This window comes from Rana temporaria, chromosome 1 (assembly GCF_905171775.1).
Source record: "Rana temporaria chromosome 1, aRanTem1.1, whole genome shotgun sequence".
NCBI lineage: Eukaryota > Metazoa > Chordata > Amphibia > Anura > Ranidae > Rana > Rana temporaria.
This window is the reverse complement of record NC_053489.1, coordinates 314,980,182-314,999,922: the sequence shown is the minus strand read 5'-3', so window position 1 is coordinate 314,999,922 and position 19,741 is coordinate 314,980,182. Positions and strand designations below refer to the sequence as shown.

The 19,741-nt window shown below is 43.4% G+C and overlaps 1 protein-coding gene across 7 annotated transcripts; it reads right to left on the bottom strand.

Moving 5' to 3' along the window:
* Window positions 1-4,364: 4,364 nt before the first annotated feature.
* On the bottom strand, window positions 4,365-18,545 carry KLF4 (Kruppel like factor 4). 7 transcript variants are annotated; one of them, XM_040359075.1, is made up of 5 exons: window positions 18,264-18,543; window positions 15,767-15,884; window positions 13,725-14,604; window positions 13,470-13,631; window positions 4,365-5,485 (listed from the first exon to the last, which is right to left on the bottom strand). In XM_040359075.1, the coding sequence occupies exons 1-5, from the start codon at window positions 18,296-18,298 to the stop codon at window positions 5,310-5,312; spliced, it is 1,371 nt and encodes a 456-aa protein (XP_040215009.1). In that variant the 5' UTR covers window positions 18,299-18,543; the 3' UTR covers window positions 4,365-5,309. The 7 variants fall into 7 exon arrangements, with proteins under 7 accessions (XP_040215009.1, XP_040214974.1, XP_040214992.1 ...); XM_040359040.1 differs by having other exon boundaries at window positions 13,470-14,604; window positions 18,264-18,545; XM_040359058.1 differs by having other exon boundaries at window positions 13,470-14,604; window positions 15,782-15,920; window positions 18,264-18,544.
* Window positions 18,546-19,741: the final 1,196 nt, after the last annotated feature.

The following is a 19,741-nucleotide window of genomic DNA, read 5'->3' as shown; positions in this document are numbered from 1 at the left end:
TCTTTTTTCTTTCTCTCGGGAAAAGCTTTCTTTTTATCCTGCGTCCTTTCCAGAGCCTCTTGGAGGCCTGGACCAAACAAATGGTCCCCCGAAAAAGGCAAGCCGCAGAGTTTGTTTTGACGCTGCATCTCCGGTCCACGTCTTTAACCAGACTGACCTTCTGGCCGCATTAACCAGGGCAGCTGATCTAGCTGCCAGCTTCACTGATTCAGAAGAAGCATCAGCTAGAAAGCCTACAGCTTTCATAAGCAACGGGAAAGATTTCAGAATCTGTTGCCTAGAAGTACCCGCTGTAATGTGGGCTTGAAGCTGATTGAGCCAACATTCTAGATTTCTAGGCACGCACGTAGCTGCCAGAGCAGGTTTTAGTGCAATGGTGGAGGCATCCCATGCTCTTTTGAGTAGTATTTCACCCCTTTTGTCCATGGGATCCTTAAGACATCCAAGGTCGTCAAAGGCCAGGTCGGTTCTTTTAGAGACCTTGGCTAGGGGTGCATCAAGCTTGGGGTTTTTGTTCCAGGGCTGTGATGCATTATCCTCAAAAGGGAATCTCCTTTTTAAATTCCCCGCAAAAAAGGGCCTTTTTTCAGGCTGCTCCCACTCCTGCAAGATAGCTTCTATTAGCGGCTTGTGGACAGGGAAGACCTTGGTCTTTTGAGCACTGCACCCTTGGTATAACTGGTCGTGCTTTGATAGCTGGACCGGTTCCTCTCTAATCTCTAAGGTTTCATAGATAGCATTAAGCAATTCTCCTACGTCCTCTAGAGATAACTTGTATCTTGTCCCCCTGGAGGAATCTTCCTCTACCTCTGAGCCCGATGCCGAGTCCATCTGGGAAGAGGCTTGGGACCGTGTGGACCCACCAGCCTCCTCTTCCTCCTGCTCAAACACTCCGGGAGTGGCCACCAAGGATGGTGCACTAGAGGCTTTATAAATTGGGGATGGCATTTGCACCCTATCCATCATCCCCCTAAAGGAGCTGAAGGTGGATGCCAATTCGTCCCTGACAGATGTCAAAACTTTATGACATTCCACAGTGGAGTCGTCTTTAACTAAACTGGCGATGCACTCAGCACATAGAGGCTTTTTCCAGCTAGAGCCTAACTTCTCCCCACACACAGCGCACTTTCTTTTTGGGGCCTGGACTGCTGTCTTGTCCTGAGCTTTGACCTGCAAGCAAACACATAGCCAAGCATAATCGTCAGAAAACAGCCCCTATGACCACACACCACTGTGAGATAGGTCAGAAAATAAGTGCGGGGGAGTCCCTCCACCAAGTTCCCCACCCAGGGAGGGAGAAGTGATAGTGGTCTGTTTCCAGACCTAATCCCCCAGAGTAAGGCAGAACGGCCTCGCCCCCTTACCTGGGAGATGCCGGAGCCGGTGGACCCGGAGTCTGTAGCCCTCGCTTCCTCCATCAGTCCCCGTGTTGTAAACAGCGCTGCTGCCATGAAACACGCCGCTCCGGAGCCTTCGTTCCTCTGCTGCGCCTGTTGACGGACGGGACCACATCCGTCGGCGCCCCTTGATGACTCGTTCCTCTGACGCACTTCCGCCCGAGGAACGAATCCGCCCCGCCCCTCAGCGCCACTCCGGAAGAGGAAGTAAGTGCCGGGCGGCATGGCTAAGCCAGCGTCACTCACCGCCGCCATGCTGAGTCCCCTGCTGTGGAAATCCACGCTACTGAGGCCAGGTCTGGGGATAGGGGGGAGGATTTTAAGCCCCAAGGGTCCCCGCTCTCCCCGAGCGTAAGGACAGCAGCAGGAACTTGGTGACCTCCTCTTCCGACCAGGAACAGAGGGGGGTACCAAGGCAGAGAGGGAAGTCCAGCATTTTCTTAGTCCCTTGACGTGCTCCTTCCCTTCTGGCAGGAAACACAAATAACTGAGGAGGAGACCTGGAGGACTGCCCTTTAAAGAAAAGGGTGTACGTGTTTCCTGTCCCGGAGGGAGGAGCCCAAGGTCTCAAGAGGCTGTCCTGGAAGACGACTAGAGAAAAAAGTTTACACAGTTGCTCATATAGTTAAGTGATATTTCCATGGTAATCTACCACATCTTCATGACTACAAACAGGTTGTTAAATCTACAGCACCAGTCACCTGTGTTTACATCCCAATCACTAAAACCTAAGTAAACCTTGCAAGAAAAATGCAGTATGTAACAAGCGGGGGCAGTTTGTTTATAATGCATCTTTATGATTATTGCTGGTTTTGCAGCTATGCATTCAATGTCTGAAGAGGCACTTTAGAACAACATTTTCTGTAACGCCTTATTAAGCGCAGGCATAGTCACCTTTCAAAATGGAAAAACCATTAGAAGGAACGTTTTGATAAGGCCTTTTCATGGTTTCTATATACAAAAACACAACCCTAACCAGTTTAAGTGTGAACATTGCCTGCTCACAGGAAAGTATTCAGTTCCTGGGCAGACTACACTCACTCAATACAAAGGAAGCAGGTTAACTGCCGTATTAAGGTCCTGCGTACCATGTATTACTAGTTCTAATGCCTTGTACACACTATAGGAATTTGATGAAAACAGTCTGATGCAATTTTTTCATCAGAAATTCCTATCGTGTGTGGGCCCATAGGATTTTTTCCCAGCAAAAAAAAAAAAAAAAACGAACATGTTTTAAATTTTTCTGATGGAATAAAATCCTATAGGAAATTCCGATCATCTGTGTGGAACTCTGGAGAAAAATCCTACACATGCTCAGAATCAAGTAGACGCATGCTCGGAAGCATTGAACTTCATTTTTTCTCGTCACCGCGTTTTGTACAGTCAGAATTTTGTCTGACAGTGTGTATGCAAAACTGATGAAAGACAGCTTGATCGGAATTCTGACAAAAAATTCCATCAGATTTTAGTCCATCAGAAACTCCTATCGTGTGTAGAAGGCATTAGTCAACTTTATTCAATTAATAAGCCCAGGATAAAAACACCTTTTCCCTAAAGTTGGACACAGATGGGTTGATTTACTAAAATTGGAGAGTGCAAAATCTGGTTCAATTAAGCTGCGACAATAAAACCTGGAAACTGATTGATTTCTGTGTAGAGCTGCACCAGATTTTGTACTCTCCAGTTTTAGTAAATCAACCCCCCAAGCTGTTCATGTGGGTTAAAGGCCTAAGCCACTGCCCTAGAAGAATAAAGTCATATTTATTTACATGTTGGTTTTGGTAAGGGACACAAGTATTGCAGTAACAGGGTAAAAACCCTGCAGCTAGAACATTCACATTGCCATGAATGAAAAATTGGTAACATTTTGGCAACCACAGACCGATGGGCTATATTGGTAAGGCCTTGCACAAATTACCCTCAGAAAGCATTATACAGGGTTTTCTTCATGATGACCTGATGCCAGGGGCAAGAAGGAAACAATTTGTTTTTGCAGCTCTGTATGCTTTGGTTTAACATTTTTACACCACAGTAAACCATTGGTACTGCTCTCAGATGTCCAGCATTTAGACAAAAATTCACACTTTGACAGCTTGTTTTCTAATAGTTAATGACCCACTTTCCCAAACTGGCCTGAGGGCCAGATTCAGCCCTTTGGTTGCCTATTTCCAGCCTTATGGCACTACTGCGCCAACTGACAATGGGATAATTTCTTCCATTGGCAACAGGGCACCAAGCCAACCACAATACCCCAAAAAATTATAAAAAAATTCCATTGGCCACAGTCCAGCTCCCCTAAAGTCTGAAGGGCAATAACCTGGCCCTTGGCTTAGAACATTTGAAGACCTGACTAGAAAATAAAACAAAGGACTACTCAAAAAAATCCTTCTCAGACCTTGAATCTAGGATAAAGACAGACCCCCCATTTAGTAATGCTTAAAAGATTTTTTTGGAAGATTCATACATCTTTCTCCTGGAGCATCAAACACAGAATACTAGGTGATTAAACACTGCCGACCACTTGGTTCTCACAGCTCCATGAGACGAGAGCTGTTGACTCATTTCAGCAGCTCTGCCCCTGCCTCGCTCACTGGAGTGCTGAGCTGTAGAGGGGGCAGGAGCAGCAGGCTCAGACTCAGCGGCTCACTGAGAGGCTGAGCTGGGTGTCGGTCCAGGCATGTAGGCAGATCCCGACTCAGGTCATGAGGACGTCCAAGTTTGGGCTGACCGACATCAGTAGAGAGCAGACTTCAGCCTGCTGATGAAAACAGGTCACAGGAGTGCAAAACGAAATTCACAGCCAAACGACCTTTGGCTGTACTTCACCTTTAAGTCAAAGCAAACAGCTGCTTGGACCCAACTCCGATTCAAGCTATTTGATGTTGCATTTACACTACCTGGGAGGCCAAGGGCATCCCGTTTGCACTCAACTGCTCATTTTAAGCAAGATGAGGCCAAGACATGAGATTATCCTCCAAATAAAATAACTTTATTTAAAACTTTTTGAATAAGCAAAAATACAAATTCCAAAAAAGTTCATTTTACTTCATGGTTTACAAATATACAAAATAGAAGTTGGCATACGTTTATATTACATATTTTATTATGTAAAGTCCTATATAGAAAACAAACCTTTGTTCTGGATAAGGCATATGTGGGGAAAAAAAACATTGTACAATTTTATTGCACATAGAAACCACAGTGCATCACGTACTGTCTGCATATACAAATATATTAACAAAATAAATCAGGTTTACACACCTGACTTTGGTCAGACTTAATAAAAAATCGGAAGACAAATAGATTTCCTTGTCAAATATGCAGCAGTTTGAGAACTTTGGCTTCAATTTTGGTACCATTAGAAGTATCAGCCTGTAAGCACCATTAGCTAATTGTATTTATTCCTTCAACCAGCATTATATACTACCTGTGTGAACATTCACACTAAGTTAAGCATCCAATGAAATAACATTTCCTCAAATGTTACATAATTCCATAACAAGGAGGAAAACACATTATTCATGGTCCTTTTCTGGCCATTTGCTCCCTATAACATACCATAAAGCCCTTAACCCATCAGAAGAGCATTATGATTAACAGCAGCAGCAAGTGGGACAAGACTGAACACTTCTAAATAGTGCAATCACTAGTTTTCCAGTCCTTAAAAGTTCCAGGATTAAGTCCAGTTTTATCCAAAAATGGAATGCCTGAAGATCCAGTCAAAACCCCATGTTTCAGAGGCTCTGTTAAATTAATATGCTTTCCATTATGCTATGGAGAATAGTTCGACTGAGGTTTCAGAGTTTTGATTTATCACAAAATTTGTAGTGCTTGCGTTCAGTTTCTCTCCCATCCCCTTGTAATGTGTGCCGTAAATACTGACTCCTTTAGGCCTGTAATCACTTTTACCACTCAGAAGTGCCTTTTCATATGCAAGGCAAGGTGGTCTGACCTGGAAAAGGCACGATCACACCTTTGGCACTGGAATGGTCGATGGCCAGTATGTTTTCTGTAATGGCGCGTCAGTTCATCAGAGCGAGCAAATTTCCACCCGCACCCTTCCCAGTCACAATGGTATGGCTTTTCACCTACACAAAAGAAACACAGCAAAATTAGTGACATGACACCCCAAATTACAGACAAGGAGCTAATCTACTTAAAAACTAAAAAGTATCTTATTCATAGAAACCAATTAAATTCCATCTATCATTCATGCAAGTTGGAACCCGATTACCATAGACAACCCAGTCTTATTTCAGACCCAAGATATTAGCCACATTCTTTTCTCAGCCCACAACAAAACAATGCAATAATAAAAGTGTTGCATATATTTTATGAATACATGTAGCATAGACTATGGTGTGGCTCACCTGTCATGAGCCAGACACATGTTAAAACCAGTTTATCTTCATTTTAACATTTACAATACAAACTAACGCTCCATGCTTTGAAACATTCATTGGAAATGCACACTTATGAATACTATACTTAAAAAGATTTTAAAAAGCGTATAGAGAGCTATTATCAGCTACAAGTATTCAACACCGCGTGTCATTTAAAATTACTAAACCAGAAATCTGCTGTAACCCAAAGCACGTACCCAACATTCTCTGGTCACACTACAGTAAACCTGTTGAATACCAGCACTTGATTGACTGCTGAAAGGTTCTACCCTATAGTGTGCCGTTCAGGCATAAATGTTATACAGACTATTTAATAGACAGCTGATGAAAGTTGATTAGTGGGAAAGCTGTTGCAATTTGTGCTGAATATAAAAAAGTTTTTAAAGCAAACTTGGACCTTAACTTTAAAAATTAAAAGTCACCCTGAGGGGCTTGCACCTCAGGGTGTCATCTATTTTTACTAGTTTGAAAAAAAAAAAAAAAAAGTTCTGTCACTAAAGCCGACCACCATACATGTACAATCTAATCTCATTTAGATATATCATAAACTGTAGTATAAGGGTATACCAAAGGTTAAAAAAAAAATATGTAGGTGCTGCTCAGGTAGAGCAGTAAAGTTCAACCAGACCGCTGTGAGTGCAGGCAGAAGACATGGAGCTCATCCCAACACCAAGTTGCAGCAATCTCAAAAGGCAAAGATCCATAAGCCGCATATCATTACAGCAGACCCATGTGCATAAATCCTCAGCCAGACCACACCCCAAATGTGTTTTACTCCACCCCTTGGGGCTTAATCTGGGGAATCCTGATTAAGCTCTAAGTGGCGGATCAAAATGCGTTAGTCGATGGGCCGGTTTGAGCCTGGGCTGAGAATGCCATTCATCTTGCTTCATGCACATGAATCTGCTTCATGTGTGACTTATGGATCTTTTCCTTTGACATTGGTATACCAAAGCAACAGAGTATATACCATCAGGTAAACCCTCACATAGTTCTTGGTAAATTGAAAGTAGTTTGTTGGTGTATAGGCACATTCTTAGTCGGCAAGGTAGCCTAAAGGTGTTTCTGGTTTTCTTTAAAACTATTTGATGGACAATACAAACTACAGAATGTCAAATTGAAGGTCAGGGCTGAGCCAGGTTATAAATAAGGACATTTGTAATATGTTGGTAACTGTACTGATAATATTAAATGTCTTGTTTTGATTTAATCCTGCAATTTATTAGCTCTTGATTTCCAAAAACTCAACATTTCTGGCTATGGAAAAACGCAACTGTAAGAAAGGTCCCCTCATCTGAATTAAGGGGTTGTAAACGTTTGTTTTTTATTTTCTAAATAGGTTCCTTTAAGCTAGTGCATTGTTGGTTCGCTTACCTTTTCCTTCGATTTCCCTTCTAAATGTTTTTTTTCTTTGTCCGAATTTCTCACTTCCTGTTGCTCCTCCGTAAGCTTGCCCCCATCATCCGAGCCGTTCTGGCTGGGGGTTAGTCAGCGTGCTCACCCTCTCCCTTGGGACTACATCCCTGCGGGTGTTCACAGCGTCTCCCAGCAGGGATGTAGTCCCAAGGGAGAGGGCGAGCACGCCGACTAACCCCCAGCCAGAAGAGCTCGGATGATGGGGGCAAGCCTACAAAGGAGAAACAGGAAGTGAGAAATTCGAAAAAAAATAAATAAAAAACATTTAGAAGGGAAATCGAATGAAAAGGTAAGTGAACCGATAATGCACTAGCTTAAAGGAACCTATTTAGAAAATAAAAAACAAACCTTTACAACCCCTTTAAACACGTATTACAGCATTTAATACTCGTTTCCACTCTTCGGTGGAAACTTTCTTCATGATGCAAAATCTATTTTATAAACTAAGATTTCATTCAAGAAGAGTCACGTGCTTTGATACAAAGCTGTAACTGGAATTTGTGAGGATGGGCATAAAATCGACTTCGTTCAGCACCTGTATTTATGGTGCCATGCAGTGCCAACAGTTAAGACGGTACATAAACATTGAAGCAGATAGAAAACACCCCCGAGTCATCATGACTAGGCAGGCAAACACCAGTGGCAGACAGGCTTAAGGAACAAGCTGGAGGGGACCCCAGTCAGGATTAACTGCTACTACAGTGACCAATGTTACATTTCCAAAGTACATATAAAAAAGAACTTGCATTATAAACTTGGCGTTTCAAATTCATTTGTATATTCCTTTAAATTAAAAATATGTATAGATTACATAATACCAGTTAGTACTGCAACAGTAAATCAAAGCTGATTTGAAGAGACACTATTTTTGTATAACAGAGAAGTACCCCGCTTTATGAGCTATAAGAAAATGAAACTTGTAAAACTGAAAGCCATCACATAAGCAGATAGAAAGGAAAAAGGAAAAAAAAAAGGCCATGAACAGAAATTGACCCATCCCATTACGCCAAAATGGAAGTCTACAGCAACTTGCTTTTTAATGGCAGTTATATAAACTTTCCCATTATAAACAGTTAAATGTTCAGAATTTTCTGAGGTGATTAAAGAGATGATTTTTAAATTTACGTCACACACAGTTGTTGCCAATGGGGGTGAATAACATGCTTCTTTGGCAACTACAGTGGCCAACAATTCTTAGTTTTACTCAACTGTTGTGTCCAAAGCAAATAATGCTAGTCTAGGAGATAGAGTCCAACTGTTAACAGTGACCATTTATTTTAGGGTTGTCCCGATACCGATACTAGTATAGGTATCGGGACCGATTCCGAGTTTTTTCTGCGGTACTCAGACGCCGATACCCCGCCCCGATACACAAATAGAATACTTGCCGCCGACCGCCGCCACCGAAGCCGCAATCCGCCGCGATCCGCCGCATCCCCGCTGCCGCCGACTGTGTAATACGGGCGGGAACATTACAGCTTTGAATAGCTGTAATGATTCGCACCACGCATAGACACTCCCCCTCGCTCGGGTGAACTGTCCAATCCCGAGCGAGGGGGAGTGTCTATACGCAGCGCGGCGCCAATCATTACAGCGATTCAAAGTTGTAATGTTCCCGGCGTATTACACAGTCGGCGGCAGCAGGGATGCAGGTAAGCGTGACATGGCTGGATGGGGGGAGACGCTGGCTGGATGGGGGGAGACGCTGGCTGCATGGGGGGAGACGCTGGCTGCATGGGGGGAGACAATGGCTGCATGGGGGGAGACAATGGCTGCATGGGGGGGAGACGCTGGCTGCATGGGGGGAGACAATGGCTGCATGGGGGGGAGACAATGGCTGCATGGGGGGGAGACAATGGCTGCATGGGGGGGAGACAATGGCTGCATGGGGGGGAGACAATGGCTGCATGGGGGGGAGACAATGGCTGCATGGGGGGGAGACAATGGCTGCATGGGGGGGAGACAATGGCTGCATGGGGGGGAGACAATGGCTGCATGGGGGGGAGACAATGGCTGCATGGGGGGGAGACAATGGCTGCATGGGGGGGAGACAATGGCTGCATGGGGGGGAGACAATGGCTGCATGGGGGGGAGACAATGGCTGCATGGGGGGGAGACAATGGCTGCATGGGGGGGAGACAATGGCTGCATGGGGGGGAGACAATGGCTGCATGGGGGGGAGACAATGGCTGCATGGGGGGGAGACAATGGCTGCATGGGGGGGAGACAATGGCTGCATGGGGGGGAGACAATGGCTGCATGGGGGGAGACAATGGCTGCATGGGGGGAGACAATGGCTGCATGGGGGGAGACAATGGCTGCATCTGTGGGGGGACAATGGCTGCATCTGTGGGGGGACATGGCTGCATCTGTGGGGGGACATGGCTGCATCTGTGGGGGGACATGGCTGCATCTGTGGGGGGACATGGCTGCATCTGTGGGGGGACATGGCTGCATCTGTGGGGGGACATGGCTGCATCTGTGGGGGGACATGGCTGCATCTGTGGGGGGACATGGCTGCATCTGTGGGGGGACATGGCTGCATCTGTGGGGGGACATGGCTGCATCTGTGGGGGGACATGGCTGCATCTGTGGGGGGACATGGCTGCATCTGTGGGGGGACATGGCTGCATTTGGGGACACATTTTAAAAAAAGTATCGGTATTCGGTATCGGCGACTACTTGAAAAAAAGTATCGGTACTTGTACTCAGTCCTAAAAAAGTGGTATCGGGACAACCCTAATTTATTTACAGTGTTTTAATTGGAGCGGACACAAGCTTTTGCTGGGACACCTGACATGGTCTTTAGACAGGACCAATTCATAAATGTCTATGTGAGGTTTGCCACAGTAACCACTACTCCTTTAGACAGAAAGCAACCTTATAAATTGACAACACTCCCTAAATACATACTAGCATGCATCATTACTTCAATATAGTGAGGGATATTTATGAAATAACTTTCCTAAAAATCTGGTGCCATAGCAGTAGATATCAGACTGCCTTTTCTCTAGTAAAGGACTTATGACCATATATTTTCTACTGCCTGCATCCGCAGTTAATTTTGAAGGCCAACATATCTACCACTATACTGTAAAGGGAAAATTGTGCCAATTTACAAAAACTGGAGAGTGCAAAATCTGGTGCAGTTGTGCATGGCAGCCAATTCACTTCTGGATTCAATTTGTTCAATTAAGCTTTGACAAAAAAAAAAAAACACTGGAAGCCGATTTTCTATTGCTGCAGTGCTACATCAGGGGGGGGGGGGGCAAACAAACTTAAAGTCTTAGCCTGCATTCACACCCGAGAGTTTTGTAGCCTGATGCCTGATACATTATTCTCTATGGAGATGGTTCACATCTCCACTCCAAAACGCCTGAAGCCGAAAGCCTAAAGCTCAAACAGGTTCTGGACCCTTTTTTGTCGCGCGCGAATCAGGCTGATTTGGGCGTTTTTGAACGCTTGTATTCCCATAGAAACTAATGAAAACGCTCGATTCAAGCGTCTAGCGTGACAACGAGCATTTCTACGGGCGTTTTGTCGCTTTAATCTGTTCTGTGAAATAGAAAATTCACCCAGGAAGAAGATAAAAAAAAGAAAAAAAATCTACAAACATAGCAACAAATGATGAAAGATGAGCATTTTTCCTATTGGCCAAAATAAAAAACGGCGAAGTTCAAAAACGTCGGACAACGCTGTATACAAACGCGCGAATACGTGCGACAAAACACCGGAAAAAACGACCGAAAACGCTACGCTCAGGTGTGAATGCGGCCTAAAAAGTCTAAAAAAGTCAAACTAGTCTAATGCCACATACACGCGATCGGAATTTCCGACATGAAAACAGTTGATTTTTTTCTGATGGAATGTTGGCTCAAACTTGTGTAGCATACGGTCACAAAAATTTCGGAAATTCTGAACGTCAAGAACGCAGTGACGTACAACACTACGATGAGCTGAGAAAAATGAAGTTCGATGATTCTGAGCATGCGTAGGATTTTTTTGCGTCGCAATTGTAGACGATAGGAATTTCCGACAAGAACTTTTCCCCCGTCTGAAAATTTGAGAACCAGCTCTCAAATTTTTGCTGTCACGGTCGGAATTTCCAACCAAAAGCTCACATCGAACTTTTCTTGTTGGAAATTCCGATTGTGTGTACACGGCATGACTCAAACTAAAGTCTGACTCGTTCATCTTAAGCTGGCTACACATACAATTTTCTTGTACAGATTCCCTTTAGCTTTACCAAAACCATATAATATGAGATCAAGCCTAAACACTTTCACATTTTAATGCAAATCAGGCACTACATGGTTCAAGGTAAATCTAAAATAAAATTGAACAAAATATGTGTATCCAGCTTTAGCGAGTGGCAAAAATAAAAAAAAACTGCTCCATTGATTTTAAACGCAGATACAAAAAATATGCATTTAGAATCCAAATGAAAAGCAGGGAAGAGAGATTTGGATTTACAAACTGTCAGCTTTGTTTCTAGCAACAAAGTATTTTGACATCCCAAATTACCTGCCATCTAGAATTTTCACAAGCATCATGCACTTGGCCCATAGGGCTTCTGCGGCAGTGTCTCAGAAGATCAAAGTCACTTTACCTTTATTGTTTGCTACAAATAGTTTCTGCTATTTAAAAAATGAATCTGCTTTGTGGTAAACTTGGCCAGGCTGCATAGGATATTAACCACACCTCAAAGCCTTATGAAATGAATTTTTCCACTTGAAAGCCAGTGACAAATATGCAACTGCCTGTATTGACAATTTTTGGCACAAGGTAAAAAATAAATAGAACAAGCCGCTCTTGGGTGGAAAACAACCTGAATTTGCACTCTTGTTCAGTTCATTCCACTAATCGGAGGTGGAAAACAGGTCGTTAAAGCTTCATAAATCTAAATTTTGATTCTTCGTTAGAAATATTTGTTTATTTGTGCAACCAAAGTTGTATAAAAAAGGTTTCAACTGAACCATTCCAAATGAACTATATAGAAAAATAAAGTTCAAATGCCGTGTATATCTTAATTGACCATTATGCAGAAACATACAAGAGACATAACACTGCTTATTTATGTTTCACTTTGTGGACTTAGGGGGTCTATCTAAAAATGTTTTCGCACAAGATGAAAACATTTTTCTAACTGGATAGAATTGGAAAAATGTGCGAATCTTTCTGTGAAAATAAATAGAAATAAACCCCTAAGCAATGAAAAGGGCAACTGTAATACAAGAGGCAAATAAGATGTTGCGTTATTGCTGGCGAAAGGCTAACTAACTTAGGATGGTCTCCATAAACAAGCAGTAAGTGCGCCAAATTATGAAAAAAATTACTGGGATTTAACCAAAATTTTCCTAGGCAGTTATATAAAGCTTCCAAAAAAATCCCTTAATATACAAACTAAAGCAGAACATTTTAAAAACGGTATTTGTATATAACTTTCTCATAAAAATTTGCATAATACGGGTTTGATACTATATAAAATGACCAATTTATTGCCAGTTTGTTAAAATGCAAACATATGCACCCCATGTTTTGTATGTTTAACAAACTGGCAATTAATTTGTTATTTTATAACATTAGCACAACTGCATTGCCACTAAAGGAACACGCAAAAAGAATGTCCCAAGTGCCTGTGAAATACACAGTTGTGCTTAAAAACCTACCTGAATTGGAGACTTAAGCACATTGGTTGAGAGCGTGTGTATAAGTGCATGTAATATATTTTATTACACATAGATACCTTATGTTTTATTATTACATATTCAACTGGGAAAAATATGGACAATTTTTGGTTTCAGTATCCGCAGTAATCAATCGGATAGTCTGCATAATTATAATTACTGCAGTGTTTCATTAGGCTTATTATACCTGCATTTAAGACAAATTTGATTATGCATTTGGTATGTAACTGGAATTCTATTTATTTTTACCCAGGTGTCAAATTTACCAATAGGACTATACAGACTAGATAACAAGGAAGCTTTAAGTTTTATCTGTAAAAATGATTTTTTATTTCATGGCCTCATTTTCTGTTTTCCTCTGTAATATGCCTCAAGTTCAAGTTTTGCCAAGAGTAAACCACAAAACCCAACATTATAAATAGTCTTTTGGAGGAAACAGAGCTGTGTGGGCACAGATGTTTATGCAAAGCACACTGATGTTTTGTAATACTAGTGTTACTGATTACAACCAGCAACAGTATTCTTCAAGCTCGAAAATTGGAGTCAGTAATGGTCAAACCACATACCTGTGTGCGTTCGCAGGTGGGCCTTTAAATGTGAGCTCTTGGTATAGGTCTTTCCACAGCCTGCATACTCACAAGTGTGAGTAGCTGTCCTTTTCCTGGGCCAAGATTTGCGACCCCTCTTAGGCTTAACTTCTTCTGACATACATCCTGATGTTAGAAGCTCTAAAGGTGAAGAGGGTGGAGTCAGCATCACTTCTTGTTTCAATAGTTGAAAGTTTAGAGAAGGATCTTCATAAATATTTAGATAAGACTGACCTTGATACTGAAGCTGAGTTGGAGGCAGCTGTGGCTGCTGCTGGTCTGGTGTGAAGTGAGGGAAGCTGGCAGAAGTGCGGTAGCCTGGAGGTATTGACAGTGATGGATGGCTTAATGTCTGTGGGGAGGCATGGCAATCTCTAACCATTAGCTCCTCTGGGGTCAAAGGTTGGTTAGTCCTACTTGGCAGTACCCTCCCTACTTGGAAGTCATGCTGCCCTTGTGACTGCTGTACTTGTCCATCCATTTGGCATGACACAGAGCAAGATGCAGTTGGCTCCTGCTTGATCTTTTGACACATGTGGGGCAGCTGATGGCTGGCGTAAATCATAGGACCGTCCATACCAGATCCACTTTTTCTAACACTGAGAGACTGCCCATAATCACCCATGTCCACAGCTTTTAACACAAATTTACCTTGAAGACTCGTTTGTGGCTGTTGTATATAAACAGGATCCAAATCTGGTCTCATAAGCTCAGCCACAAATCCACCAGAAGGAGAAACATCATTTATATCCGCCAGGTTAAAAGTGAGAGTTGGCACAGTTGTGTCCCTAGGGGTGTACATGAGTGAACCGCCTCCAGCTGTATCCTGGGGGCAGCGTATTTGGTAGGTAAAGTTACAATTGGCAGACATGCTGTCTTGGAGAGGTGGTGGTGGCGAAGAAGCAGTAGCAGAAGAAGAGGAGGAGGAAGTAGCCAGAGACTCCTGATGAATAAGGGAATTCGAGAGTATAAAATCAAAGTCCAACAGCTCATTGAATTCTTCTTGTTCCCTACGAGAACCAAACGGTGCCGTCTCCCCTTCTAAGCCATCGTAGGGGCGTGACTGGTTAAGAGCAGGATACCTTTTCATGAGGGACAGCTCTTCTCTCCACCTCTGTAGGAAACATAAAACAAAAGACGTTAAACAAAATAAAATCACCAAATGGCATACAATGCATTATGGGGCAGATTTAACAAAAACTTGATAAAAGGGGAATGAAATCTGAAGCCCAGGTGGGGCAACGACCCTTTTCTTTGCTGCTGTATTTCTAAATTGGTCACAAATCTGACCAGACTAAACCTTTATTACACAAGCTAGATAAATCTGTTCACCATTTTCACTAAGAAATGAAAACACCTAGACTTACTCTTCCAAACACTGCCCCCCACTTAGCCTATATAGTGTGATAAAAAAAAAAAAGGGACATTGCCACATGCATTTTAGTTATGGCTTCTAAATGCAGGCTACAGACAGTACCTGCTTTCCAGCAACAAAAAAAAAATCATGTCAGATTGTTAGCCGTTGAAAATTTGCATCTCACATTTCCCTTTAGTAGTAGTATATGTATTGGTTTTCTAAGATAATACTTAACAGAGTCTATCTGCATGCTGAGGGCTATCAGGAGATGAGCAAGAGCAAGCTGCAAGGAATAACCAAGCAAACCTCTAGACAAGCAACAATTACTGTCCAGTACAGAAGCTAGGACAAAACTCATGCCATAAGAAAAGAAAAAAAACAATGCTATAGCTAAAGAAATCTGTAAAAAAAGCCATAGAGGAAACGACTGCAAAAAAGAACCAAACTCAAATACTTTAGAAACTTGGAATGAAAAGCACACCATTTTCTTGGAACGGAGATTTTGTGCTCAACTAAAAAAAAAGGAGGAGATGCAAGCCGTACAGCCAACACATCATTAGAATAAAAACAAGCTCAAGTTTGATGATAAAAAAAAATAAGTATCTTGCAAGAAACAAATCCCATGACATAGTACAATCAGATCTTATTTCAGGCTTCACTGTCGCCAATATCTAAACAGGATTTCAGATCAGGGAACCCCTCAAACACATCCAGAAGTGGCAGAAAAAGTCAAACTGTTAAGAAAGCCAACAATGATACATCATGAAACAAACGATACATCAGCTCCCACAGAAAAGGTGCAAGAAGAAGAGTTTACAAACACAAGTGTCAGTGTTTATGGAACACTGTTTATTGAAATGTGGGTAATCTGAAGAACATTAACAAGCAATGATCTGGATATCCTCTCCAGGATACTCACGTTGCCAACACTTGCCTGTCTCAAAACCTTGTCCTTGCCTGGGGTCCCCGCTGTGAAGGTGGAGATGGAAGGCAGCAAGGTCCCGCTGAGAGCCATGTCACACTCACTGGGCGGCTGTCTAAGCAGATATATACATAGGGTTGGTCAGATCATGCTGCATACATTGACAGAGTAAAGTTATCAGTAGCCATTGTGCACACAACATCCTGATAAAATGACTTTTATATTACAGATCTTTAGGCTTTATGTGACCACTTGTGTGCCTAAAGTGCAAGTACAGCCAGTTTACTGCCATCTTAGGCTTCTTTATGGTGGCCAAACACCCTTTGATAAAGGATTGATTTTCTGACTGATCGCTCTAGAGATTATTAATCGAATGACTGTCCAAAACCCAATTGATCGACATTCGCAGAGAGAGTCAGGTTGAAAAAAGCCATCCAAATCAAAGAACAAAATAAATTAAATAAAAAAACTTAATTCTATACCCACAGTTAATGCAGAAAAAAGCAAAATATGCCACACATGGGGATTTGGAATTCTGTTGTGTTGGAAGATTTGATTGTATATTATAGATCACATCTGTGTCCACCATGCAATCTGACAGAATGATCAGATTTATGACCATGCATCTCAATGATGCCGATCCAAAATGATCAACAATTTACTGCACTGGCTGATCAATTCAGTTTGATTTGATGTTCCTTCACGGCCTGTCAGGGGATTGTGTTGTCACCAGGACAGTGTGGAGACAACTGAAGCCCCAGACAGCAGTAAAAACCCAACAGGGGATGTAACCCGTCACCACCCAATGAAACACTAGTACATGAGTTTGTCAGGACCTCCTGCAGGTACAGCCTATGGACAAGCAGTGATCAAATAGTACACTCAATACAAGCATTTAACTTTTTTACCCCAGAGGAACCCTTGAAATAATTTTCATATACAAGCAATCCCCTGGTACAATTAGATCTGGGGTCATTGCAAAAATGCCCCTTACATTGGTGGTGGCATGTATGAAGAATGTCACCCTTACAGGGATTGGGGCAATAATGACACTCTTGCAGTCATACTGCTGGCAAGTGTCTTTGGACCTTGAACTATGCAGGCACCATCAGATAGAAGGTCAACCAGACAGCTCAAGGAACCCAAAGCTACCTCTGAAGGAACCCCTGTTGAGAGTGGCTTCTTTGTAGGGTGATGTAGAGGAATCTCCCTCTGTAGGTGAAGCCTATGGACAAGTAGTGATCAGACACTGTATTGAGAGAAATAGAGAATATACACACACACACACAAACACAGTGTAATATATATCTCCCTGTACAGCCTATGGACAAGTGGTAATCAGATACAATATAACTATATATAGGGTGCCATAGGATGATCTCCTTGCAGGTTCATCCTATGGACAAGAAGTGATCAGACATTGTATTGTTATACATAAATACACACTGTACATATAGCTGTAGGTGTACCTCACTGTAGGTGTAGCCTATGGACAAGTGGTAATCATTGTATAATATATATGGTGCTATAGTTGGATCTCCCTGTAGGTGCAACCTATAGACAAGGTGCGATCATATATGATATACTCTACATACAGGGTGCTGTAGGGTGACCTCCCTGTAGGTTCATCCTATGGACAAGTAGTGATCAGATCTGCTATACTCTGTGTACAAGGTGCTGCAGGTGGATCCCCTGTAGATGCAGCCTATGGACAAATAGTTATTGTACAATCTATATGGTGCTATAGTTGGATCTCCCTGTAGGTGCAGCCTATACACAAGTAGTGATCAGATCTGGTACACTCTGTATACAGACAGGGTGCTGTGGTTGGATTCCCTGTAGCGAGCAGTTCTAGTATACGCTGCATACAATGTGCTGTAGTTGGATCCCATGTAGGTGCAGCCTATGGACCAGTAGTGATCAGATCTGGTATACTCTATATACAGGGTGCTGTAGTTGGATCTCCCTGTAGGTGCAGCCTATGGACAAGTAGTGATCATTCTATAATCTATATGGTGCTGTAGTTGGATCTCCTGTAGGTGTATCCTATGGACAAGTAGTGATCATTCTATAATCTATATGGTGCTGTAGTTGGATCTCCTGTAGGTGTATCCTATGGACAAGTAGTGATGAGATGTGGTATACTCTGTAAACAGGGTGCTGTAGTTGGATCTCCTGTAGGTGTATCCTATAGACAAGTGGTGGTCATTATATAATCTATATGGTGCTGTAGTTGGATCCCCCATAGGTGTATCCTATAGACAAATGGTGAACATTATATAATCTATATGGTGCTGTGGATGGATCCCCTGTAGGTGTATCCTATAGACAAGCAGTGAGGAGATCTGGCATACTCTGTATACAGGGTGCTGTAGTTGGATCTCCCATAGGTGTATCCTATAGACAAGTAATGATGAGATGTGGTTATATACTCTATACAATGTGCTGCAGTTGTATCCCCTTTAGCCCTCACCTGTCCTGCCAGCAGACATACCTGAATAACGTATCCCTGATGAGAGTCGTCGTCATTCGGCAGCAGTGTAATCCAGAGAGCGGAGAAGTTTATTAGAGTGTATAGTGAGAGGTGCAGGCTCGCAGGCTATGCACAGTATTGTGCAGCATACAGCTCTCTCCAGCCCCGGAGACACCAAGCCAGCCGCGGGGATTCCCTGTGCCTGCCGCAGCTGCCATCAGAGCCTCCTCCCTACTATCGGCTCCGCCGCCTCAGCACTTGCCTCGTGTTATGTATGACTGCGAGCGGGCGCCTTGACAAGCCTTAAAAGCACGGGGGCGGAGCTTCAGCTCACGTGACATCCCAGGCACTGCCTTCGCTCCAGCACAACACACCTGAACCCAGCCCCGCTTCACAAGTTCCTAGGAGCCCCCAAGAGGCGGCGCAGCTGACCGCCACAGTTGTGTTACCATAGGAACCAACGCATAGCCACTACGTAGAATAAAAAAGAATGTTATTCTTATATAGTCTATATGTATTCTACATGTGCAGAACTTCGCTTAGAGGAAAAAAAAAAGTGACGCGCGGCCACGGTGTCCAGCTGCGAAGCTCTGGTGTACACGTGGGAGGATCTTTGGAGGGCGCGGTTTGGGGGCGTGACGTCAGAGCAGCAGCTGGCTGGCAAGCGCTCCTCGAAATGTGACGGCAGTGAGTGGAGAATGAGCGGGTGGGCGCGGCTGGTAGCCCTCGTGACGTCACTTGGTGTTTAGGGAGATAAACAGAATTGGTTGCTAGGTGAGAGTTGCGCGCCGCCGGGAGGGAACACGAGCGCGCGTACATCAGCTGGGCAGCGAGCTGTGCGCTTGTGTAGAGCGCGCTCTTGTGTCAGCGGAGCCCAGAACTGTGTGTGCGGGGAGCGGCACAGTTCTGCAGTGTGCTGCTATGCTGAAGTATGAAGTACAAATGTCAGGAAGCCTGTCACTAGCTTTCATAAAGAACTAAGGCTCCATTCACACACCAGAGTGTTGTTGCTCGAAGCTCCAACACTGGAGGAACACAAATACAACTATTCTCTATGGAGTGGCTTTACATCTCCGCTACAAGTCACCCGAAGCTCCAAAAAGTTCTGCCGCTTTTTACAATCAGGCTGCTTGGTGTGTTTTTGTTTTATAGACATGCATGGCTCAAATGCAATAATTAAATGAAAATACATAATAAATAAGAACCCCAACCCTTAGACCACCTTTCACACAGGGCAGATCCAGGGTTGGTGCAATGGTTTTTGACACCCTAGGCAAAACCTCATCCTGCCCCTGCCCCCACCCATTTTTCCTGCCCATGTAACACATGTGACCTACCTGACCATTACACTGACCTACTTGACCATTACACTGACCTACCTGACACATACAGTGACCTACTTGACCATTACACTGACCTATCCTGACCATTACACTGACCTATCCTGACCCCTACACTGACCTACTTAAAACTGACCTACCTGACCATTACACTGACCT